This window comes from Curcuma longa, chromosome 7 (genome assembly GCF_044706935.1).
Source record: "Curcuma longa cultivar G26 ecotype Majalengka, Jawa Barat chromosome 7, ITB_CL_G26_1.1, whole genome shotgun sequence".
Taxonomy (NCBI): Eukaryota; Viridiplantae; Streptophyta; class Magnoliopsida; order Zingiberales; family Zingiberaceae; genus Curcuma; species Curcuma longa.
The window spans coordinates 3,989,072-3,999,500 of record NC_133867.1 but is presented as its reverse complement, the minus strand read 5'-3'; the positions used below and the strand labels follow the sequence as shown (position 1 = coordinate 3,999,500).

Sequence of the window (10,429 nt, the reverse complement as noted above, 5' to 3'; positions counted from 1 at the left end):
GCAGAGACGACGGAGAAGCAGGGGAAGGGGCGGGTTTATGTAGAAGAAGATGGAGGGGCAATCTAGTAATTTCAATCATCCTTCCGTTACCTGGTTCCTGTCTCACGCGTTGCACCGCTCCGCGGAAGTGACTTAGAAGCGCTAGCGGGTGCGTCACAGCTAATTGACGGTGGTGATCGAGGCGATCAAAATTGACCGCAGAAAACCTTCATTAAAAAATAATAATAATAATCAATTTGTCCTTAAATTTAAATTGCCAGTTGTTAACGATAGAATAAAATTTTGGCAACTTTTTATGTGTTATATATTTTTTAATATTTAGAGAGGGTTTAATTGTCCTTAAAATATATAAATATTTTTTTATTATTTCATATATTGATTCAATATAATCCCTTTATAATATGATTAATATAATATAAATTTATAGTTAGCTTTTATCCATTGTCAAGTAAAGATCTCTTACAATTAGTTCTTCACAAAAATCTTAGGGTTGCATATGGTTACATGGCTCTCCACCTTCTTGTCATGTCCTCAAGGAGCTAGTCGCTTAAACTCTTTGTCCAAACATACTCCTTAGTCGAATAGGTTTTACGAACCTAAATGATACGAGCCATTCGTGATACGATCAATCCAACACGACATAAAGCATTAAAATGATTAATATTTTCCTAATTTTAAACCTTTCTTAACGAGTCAAACCTTTCGTAATCAAGTTAGGCAAATTCATTTCTTCACATTTCTATGATAACGAAAATCTCAAACCGGTTCGTTATCAAAGTGCTGAAATTGTCAAAGCTTATTGACAAAACTTATTCAATATTGACCAGTGTTAAATTGCATTTATTTTTTCAAATAAAATTTAATTATATATTTATTTGAGGCATCTTTATGTGCAAGGAGTATTTAAAGAGGAATGGCGCCGTAAGCAAGTGAAGACGGAGGGCTACAACCCCGCTCTCTAATTTCTTTTAAAGAAATGATAGACTGTATGAAAATGCAGTATGAAATTTCAACATGACACACACAAGACCTGGGTCGCACCTAATTTTTTGATGCTGTAAAAGTCTATCATTTTTTTTAATGTATATTTTAAAAAATTAATATTAATTGAAATTAAAATGAGTCGATTCATATCCATTTTTCTCTTTCATTTTCAAAATAATCTCAAATCTTTACATTTTAATTGTCATTCACCACTGTTTTGTGATTAAAAAATTAAAATTAATCATAAATTTGGAAAGCCCTCAACTTAAGCTCTTCATTGGTATCATTTTTGTGAAAAAATATCACGAATTGAAATGAGTTAGTCATCCCTCTTCTGTTATTGAAGTTGCACGATATATTTTTTTATTGTCGTCATGGGTTCTTATCATCAAAAATTGTAATTTGAGAAAATTTAGACTCAATTTTAATATCTAGAGTGCAATTTTGAAGATTGTGATGTACGGTAAGTGAAAGTGAAATTCAACTCATTTTTTAATTATCGGTTCAATTTTTAGATATTTAGGTTTGAAAATTTTGAACTTTATTGATTAATTGAGTTGTTTTCTTAGATAAATATTAAAAAATATAGCTATGAAGATCGATGAATTATAATTTCAACTATAATCAAGGGTCAAAATTTTGAATTTGTATTCATTTTCAACCTCTTAAATTTAAAATTTAAATATTTGGATTGTGAAAATCGATTAATATTAAATTTAAAATTTATAAAAAATTTAACTTAAGTATTTTTGAATTTTTAAAGTTTGATAATTCAATTTTAACAGTGTTGATGTATTATAATTTTTAAAAATTATTGTATATAATTATAAAATAAAATACAAAGTTTGAAATTTAAAAAATATATATATATTTGAATTCTTCTCCTTATTAAAAATCCTAACTACCCCGCGTACAACAAAGAAAAAATAAATATTTTAAAAATTAATTTCCAAATGACATAAGTTATACTTCAAATATATCCAAATTTATCCCGTAAACATATCAGAAGGTGAAGCTCGGACACCTAAATCACGTCCTGGGTCATAGTGTCGCGGTAGGACATCCAGATTGTCATCCAGGCACCTACGATTCGATCTCAAGCTACGGCGTATTTGCAGAAATTTTCCTCCAAATGGAGATCACAATCAAAGGATGTTGGGCATCTGGGTTGGCCGCTGCGTGCGCTTCTCGATTTACCCTAGTGACTGGTGGGAAACTTCCGTGGGACCGAATCGGTTACCCCAGGATTGAGTCAATGCGACTAACCGTGATTATTATTTTTTTACGGACACCTAAATCACACGCACAAAAAAAATATATTTAAGAATATAATAAATCAAGTTAAGCACCCTTTTAATAATTATATAATTATTGGCACCTTCAACGTGGAGATTATGGTTAATAATTGCCAAGATGGCAAACATGATCCCATATGTCTTAATTACCAACCGCCAACACTTTGCATCATATTAATTGAGTTTCAAATGACAAGATTTTTTTTTATTATTTCGACTACAACTTTTAATTTTTTTATAAAAAATATATAGATATTGAGATACAATTAAAATCCTATATTAGAAATACATAGAAAAAATCATGAATTTATAAGATGAAGATTAAGTTCAAAAATAAAATCATGAGGACTTAAACTTAAAATAACAATATCATACTATTGTGAATATATTTTAATTTCATTAGTACTAACACCATCAATGTAAATATATATCTATCGTCTTAGAATATGAAATTTCAAACATGATCTTATCTTTTAATTTAGAGTGATGGCACAATAGTATTAACTCAGTAATATGGTTAATTACTCATCAATTTGATGAGCTGAAATGATGCTGATACAATATAAATTTGACTTTTTCTTATCACTAAGTCTAAGAGGATTAAAAAAGAAGAGTTTAGCTGACAACTAACTAATCCGTTGTCAAACGGAGAAGCATTTGAAGAAACTCACTTGGGTGAAAATAAAACTATAATAACCCTATCAATGCGTGGATTCGTGGAACTCACATGGTAGGAAAGAAAAGTCAAACTTAAATATGATTAATGAAGAGTGTCTTCGATCTTCTCTTCTTTTTTATTTAATTTTGAAGAGATAAAGACAAATGGATTAGGTCAGATATGCATTATTCAAGGGGTTGCTTGTAGCTAGGGAAGGCAATATTCAGCTTAAATTAATCTGCCCAAGGAGTTGGTTGGGGCCGTGACGAAATTGACGGCTGAATAATTAAACTCTCTCTCTCTCTCACCAAACTCGAATCATTCAAAGGTTTGGTAGGACAGCTCATCCATCACTTTCCTTTCCCCTCAAACTTCTTCTTCCTGCTTCTTCTTTTCTGCTGCAGCTGCTGTTTGTTTTCCTCTCAAGTGAACACAGTGAGAACAGTAAAGAAAAGTCAACACTTCTTAAAGGCCAAGATGAAATATAATCTACTCGACATTTTAAAATATTCATTTTTAATGAAATTTAAATTTTGATTTTCTTATTTATTCTTCCGAATCATAACTTACAATTAGACGATAACGTTTTGTTCGAGAGTGAGAGTGAAGGATGGGTAGGGGAGTATAAATAAGGAGAATGAGAATTTTCATCCTTATTTGAGATGAAGTGATTCAAGGAGGAAAAGGAAAGAGAAGGATAAGCTTCACCTTTTTATATTCATGAATTATTAGAATTTCTTACACTCTGATTTGTAAGGTAAGAAAGGAGAAAGAAAATTCAAAAATATTTTATTATAATTTTATTTCTTTTATATTTTAATTTTTACATGTAATATTAATAGAATTTTATAATTTTTCATCCGTTCTTTACCTACATTATTTTTTAAGAAGTGAAATATATTTTTAAAATTTATATATTTAATCTTCATTCTTCCTTCTTTCTTTATTAAATAAGATAATATATGTTATATTAATGAATCTTTTGTTCCCAATTAAATTAAGAAACATAAATATTTTATTTTTTCTTTTTTTTTCTTCCTTCTCTTGTTAATGAATCTTTTCTTTCTCCGTCCAAATAGAACGCAAGTGAAATGGGGAAGTTGAGCAGTGGACATGTTGTTGCTCCCAACTGTTGCCGATTTGCAATAAGAAAAAGGGAGGATGATGGAGCTTATGGCTTGGCCGCCTTGGCCTTGGCGCACATGTGGATTCGAAGGCAAAACAAGCTGGTCGTCGTTGAGCTGCAGGTTGGCATGGAAGAGGATGAGATGAAGTCATCAGTGGGGGTGATGGTTCTTTGCCAGATTGAAAGGGACAGAGGATGCTTGTGGACCTGGCGGCTTTTAAGCCAGAGTCAATATTAAAGAATTGCAAAGTGTCATAGATCATTGTAACTCTCAAAGGGCCAAAGGAATCTATTAATAGAGAGAGAAAAATCCTCATCGAGAATAGAAAAAGATCACCCAGTAGCTAGAAAATTAAAAGGATTGACTGACTAGCTGCCACAGCCTGGTGCATGCCTGCAAAGTGAGCTGTGGCAAGGCCAACTCTGGCTCCATGAGTTTACAGAGGCCTCCTGGTCTAGCTGCCATGAGAGACCTTATGATTGGTGCCATAAGGACACCGAACCGCGTGCACATGATTACGAATTTACCTAATGGATCCACCTTCAACACTTCAAGGTCACATGTTAAATAAGAAGCATTTTGTTCTCTCAAAGAGAGAGAGAGAAAGAAAAGGACGGCACCAATCATCATCGTCTAAGTCTCAATTATTTGGTATTTGTCTAACACGTCAAATGGAAACGATGCATGTGAAACGATGTTCGAATACCAAATGTCCAATTTCGTTGCATCAGGAAGGAAGGAAGGAAGAATCCCAAACAAGTGGGGGCAATCCCAACCAGACAATGAAAGTAACGTGAGACAGAGACATTTTGTTTTGTCATTCTCTTTTCAAATATTCACAGAAATCAGACCTAAAGTTTGGCATCTGCTAGCCACCAGTTCCGGATGAATGAACTACGATGATAACCAAACACTTCTTCAACTAGCGTTCTGATAAACACTGCATACCTAAGTTTGACTTGGTGCTTCAACAATAAGCTTAAGCATGACTTGTATGTTTCACTAATGTTTTCCTCCGAGGCTGAATTTTCAAACCTGAGCTAATTTTGACTTTGTTTTCTATTTTTTTAATAAAAAAAATCAACATTCTTTATTTATTTTACTAGGAGGACGGAAATAAAAATTACCAAACAAGTCGATCAGATTAGGCGAGTTGAGGGAGTCAGACATGTCTAGCATATTGATTGAGTCGAACAATGTAGACAAGTCAAAAGTCTGAAGACTAGCAAGCTAGTTAGGTTAGTAGGCCTTGTCGAACTAGACAAGTTAGGCAAGCAAGGTAATCTGATATGTTTAGTTAGGCAAGATTCATTTCCAAGGAGTTCAAAAGACATCTATCATCACCTATCTCAGATCTTTAATTCTACAAATACAGAAAATAATTAAAAAACTAATACAAAATTAACAGACACTCCAAACATGTATTGTGGCAAAAGCGGTCTAGTATCGTCAACCCCATAACTAGATATAAACAGATAAATCAAGTACCAAACAAGTCCACATGTGAGGGGGTAATTCGTAGTATTTATTCAAAGAGGTGTATCAGTTCAAACGCCCATGTTTTACTAACAAGAGGTTGACCTACCTCGAGTTTATTAACAAACACAAATACATCATTCAGGGCATCTTAAGCTGCACTAGAGCATAAATCATGAGACCCGACTGCAACTTCTGATCAAATGCAGATATCTAAGCTACACATCAGAAATTCTTGATGAAATCTGAAATGTGCTCACTGATTTCATCAGGTTTCTCCTCGTTGATGAAGTGACCTACTCCTTTCATGACAACTACTTCCTTGAGTAATGGTACAAACTTCTTCAAACCGCCCTTGTGTATGAAATCCTGGGCACCAGGTGCGTGATAGGTCAAGTCTAGATCACCGACGATGAACTTTACAGGCACATTTATGCGTGCGTTAATCCATGGTGCAGTAAGGTCCCAGTTCCTATTCTTAATTTCATCAGTATTTAGCTCTAAAATGTTTCAAAAAAGAACTGCTTTAATTCCATCAGTATTTAGCTCTAAAATGTTTCAAAAAATAACTGCAGCAGTTTTTTATATATGATCTAACACCCATAGTTTCTGATCGTTCATTGAACTTATATTTGATGGATTCCTGAGGATGGATGCATTTACAGTATAGAGCAGAAATTATAGATAACTTACATGTCAAGAGCTCGATAATAGTTCAAACCTCCTGTGAAACCAGTCTTCTCATATTTATTAGAATAGTACTCAATGACAGCTTCAGAAAGCCAAGAAGGCAAAGGGATTTCAGAAACAGGTAAACTCCATCCTTGATCTTTGGTAATGTAGAAAGGACCTGGAGTACGATATGTCAAAAATTTCTTGAGAACCCATGCAGTGCCATAACTAGCGAATTCTGCTTCTATTTTTCCAGGTTCCTACATTGTAGTTACAATTAAAGATATTAAAAGGCATTTATGTTTATATCTGAACTTTTTGTAGCTTTGAAACAGAAAAATTCTTGGAAAAGGAACAGAAAAAAAATGCAAAGAGGAAATAGACTGGCAATTTTCCAATAATATAATTATCAAATTCTATCTGTCTAGCCTTGACAAAGAAGAGAGTAGTTCAAGGTTATCTTTTAAATTAAGTAAAATAGAAAGAACATGATCCCTTGACCACTTGAGTATGAGGTGGGGAATTCCAAAATCAGGCATATTCCTAGAAGGGTCACCATCTTTTTTTTTCTTTAATGTATCTAAAATACCCCCAGCTTCACCAAAGTTATGTTCTTTATCTTTATACTTTTCCTAGAAAGCCAAAACTTTAATTTTTTTAACAACTAAAGGTATCATATAACTCCAAGAGTTTGAATTCACAACAGAGCTTAAATCTGTCCGTAAAATTATTATCACTTAAAATGTATTGCTTTGGACTATCAGACTATTTCGGCTCATAACCCCCTGATGCCTCCCTAAACTTCAAAACCAAAACTAAAACAATATTTTCCCACTCTTAGGGACATATATAAGGTCGTTTTAACCCATTAAAGTGCTTTAAGTCATGTGTTCCTGAGAGTGTGGGGAGTTTGATTATAATCTTAGTCTGTGATTTAAGCTATTTTAGCCTATCAAGGTGTTGATAAACCAAAATAATTCATATTGGACATCTAAGATTTAATATATGTTCCTAAGAGTGTGTAGTCTAAATCTAATTTAAGTTTATGATTTGGAGTTGTAGAGGTTATCAGTACTTGAAGTTTTGAGCGACAACTATTTAATGACCTGAATATTGGTCATCTAAGATTTGAAATGTGCCGCTAGGAATGTGGAGAGTGCAAATATAGTCTCAACTTACATTCAGAGGATGTGGAAGACATCAAGATGTCTTGAGCCAAAACACTTTGATGGCCTATAACAACTCGATTGATCATCTAAGATCCGAGATGTGCTCTAAGAGTGCGGAGAGTCCAAATCTAACTTTATTTTTGGTTTTGAAGTCTAAGAAAATTATCAAGGTGTTTTTGAGCCACACAACCTGTGTCTTAAGACAATTCATCTCAATCCAAAACTATTTTTTAATTAGATCACACATCACGAATCAAATGACATATCCTTCTTATCTGTCAATCGTCGAGAGAATTAGAAAGGGGGAAAAATGGTTACTTGACAGGTGCATGATGTGTGAATTATAAAAAAGGTAGATACAGTGAATTGGCGATTCCAAAAAAGCGAACGAATTGAGAGGACAAATAATGACTTGGCAACATTGAAACACCAACGGCGACTTATCGATATTGAAGCGATGAATTGATACCTGGAAGTTGCAGATGTAGTAATCATCTCCGAACGCAGACCTCAGGTAGTCAAGTGACTTCCTTGTTGGATTCCGAGGGGTGAAGGCCTGGCTCAGATTCACCATCGCCCTCACCTTGTCCGGCCGGAACATACTCAGATTCCACGCGACCATTGAACCCCAGTCATGCCCCACGACAAACACCTGCCGTGCACTCACCAAAAACACAATGTCAGGCCAACAGCAAGAAACGGGGCTTCGGGAGGGGAGCAAGAGAACAAAAAACCAACGGAACAACCTGATCTTGGCCGAGTTTATCAATGAGCTCGATCAGATCGCCGACGATATGGAAAATGGAGTAATCCCTGGGGTCGGCCGGGGCCTCGGTGTCGCCGAAGCCGCGGAGGTCGGGTGCGACGGCGCGATACCCTAGCGCGGCGAGGCGGTGCATCTGGTGACGCCAGGTGTACCACAGCTCCGGGAATCCGTGGAGGAGGAGCACAACCGGCCCGTCGCCCTTTTCCGAAACGTGCATGTTGATGCCGTTCACGAAGACGGTGCGATGCGCGATGCCGTCGCCGAGTCGGCCGTCGTTCGGCGCGGAGGGGGCCGCGGTGGCGACGGCGCGACCGCGGCGGCGGAGGCCGGAGCAGAGGCCGCGAGCGAAGCGCAACATCGAGGCGACCTTGCGGCAGGGACGAGCGCGCCATCAACTTAAACAGAACAAATCCATGGCATCGTGTTCGTGCGGTTGGTTGGTGGAATTCGTATTGGAGTGGCAGTGAAGCAAGGAATGACGGAGATGGCCAAATTATGGCCAAGAACATTTCTTTATAAATATATATTCACATTTTCTATTTTTCATTCTAAAAATATTTGTACGTTGATTATAACTTTAAATAAAACTTCTACATATTCTACCAAATTTAGTCGAAGCTGATTTTATTTAAAATTATTATAATATAATTAAATTTAATCAAAATTGCTTGCTAAAGTTACAATTTGATAAAAAAAAAAAATTTACCGACATTTTATAGCAACTTCATCTAAAGCTCAGATGTTAAAAGTTTGACAATGAAATCCACGAAATGAGAGTTTGATTTTCGTTGGATAGGATATTGTTTGAAGATTCTTCAAAAATTTAAGATATCTTTGTGATATAGGTGTTTCTTTTGTACTAAATCATCAAGCGTCTTATATTGATTTTTTTTATCAAAATTATATCACATCCATTATAAAATAATATAATTATGCTTAGTACGGTTTTTATTATTATTTCATCTCTCGTTTAAATCGAACATATTATAACAGCTATAAAATCATAACTGTTGTATAATTTTAGCAATTGTAGTTTCATAGTTGCTAAGCTACAACTGAGTTGTTACGCAATTGCATCCACTATGAAATCATAACTACTGCAATATGAAAAATTTGTTAGGATTATAATTGTTCGGAGCCTTTGAAAAAGATTTAAATGATATTTTTTAAATCTGAAATCTGATCGTTATGAGTTTCACCCCATAATTGATTGTAGATTTTTAAACGAGCTTCTTCTGTAAAAAGGTGGATCCGTCACCTAAGCCCCACGGTCGGCCCCATGACCATCTATGAGGAGGTAAATCGAGAAACTTTTATATTGTTTAAACGAGCTTCAATTTTATATACTGTGTGTCTCATAATTCAATCGAAAGTTATGATCTCTCATATTTTGAGATTTAACATTCACATTATAACAGCTATGATTTTATAGCTGCTACAACTGAGTTGTCACGCATATATATTAATTACGTTTTTATAGCTATTATATAGGTGTAGAAGTTATGATTTTATAATTGCTACAAGTCTATAATCAGAGACGGATTTACGTAAGAGCTATGCTGGGCTGTAGCCCAGCCCTGTAATTCTTATAATAATTTAACATTAATATTTGTTTTTGGAGGTGTTGGTGGCGCAGTTGGCTAGCGGCATGTCTCTTAACTCCTAAGGTTTGAGGGTTCGAACATCTGTGCTTACATATATATAACTTTATTAAGCATAGATGAATCTTGAGTTATTTTGGGATTTAATTTAATTTTTTTAAAAATTACATAAGGTTGAGCTATTAGATAAGGTTGAGCTATTAGATTTTTAAAAAATTAGATAGTCTATAATTTAGTATAAAAAAATTAATTAATTTTTTTTCATTGTAAAAATTACATAAAATTGAGTTATTTTAGCCTTTAATCTAACTTTAAAAAAATTAGATAGTCTATAATTTGGTATCAAAAAATTTAATAGATTTTTTCAATTGTATTTTGATATTTAACTCGTCCTTTTCATACCTAAAGTCAGCACAGTCCATCACTAATTTCTGGATCCGTCCCTGTCTATAATATGAGTGTTGAACTTTAAATTTTGAAAGATTATAATTTTTGACTTGAGTTGAATCATGCAACACATAATATATCAAATCAAAGTTCGTTCGTTCAAAGCTCTACAATTGATTACAAGGTGGAATCCATAAATTTCAAGCTAAAAAATCATCGTTTAAAGTCTTTTTGAAAACTCCGATCAATTTTAATCTTAAAAAAGTAACTCATACAGGACATGCATACGATGTT

General features: G+C 34.4%; 1 protein-coding gene across 1 annotated transcript; it reads right to left on the bottom strand.

Annotated features, from left to right (window-relative positions):
• Positions 1–5,595: 5,595 nt before the first annotated feature.
• On the bottom strand, positions 5,596–8,505 carry LOC141831970 (epoxide hydrolase 1-like). The gene is made up of 4 exons (XM_074719421.1): positions 8,128–8,505; positions 7,851–8,033; positions 6,234–6,472; positions 5,596–6,012 (listed from the first exon to the last, which is right to left on the bottom strand). Exons 1-4 carry the CDS (start codon positions 8,503–8,505, stop codon positions 5,766–5,768), a joined length of 1,047 nt encoding a protein of 348 aa, XP_074575522.1. The 3' UTR covers positions 5,596–5,765.
• Between the last annotated feature and the right edge of the window lie 1,924 nt (positions 8,506–10,429).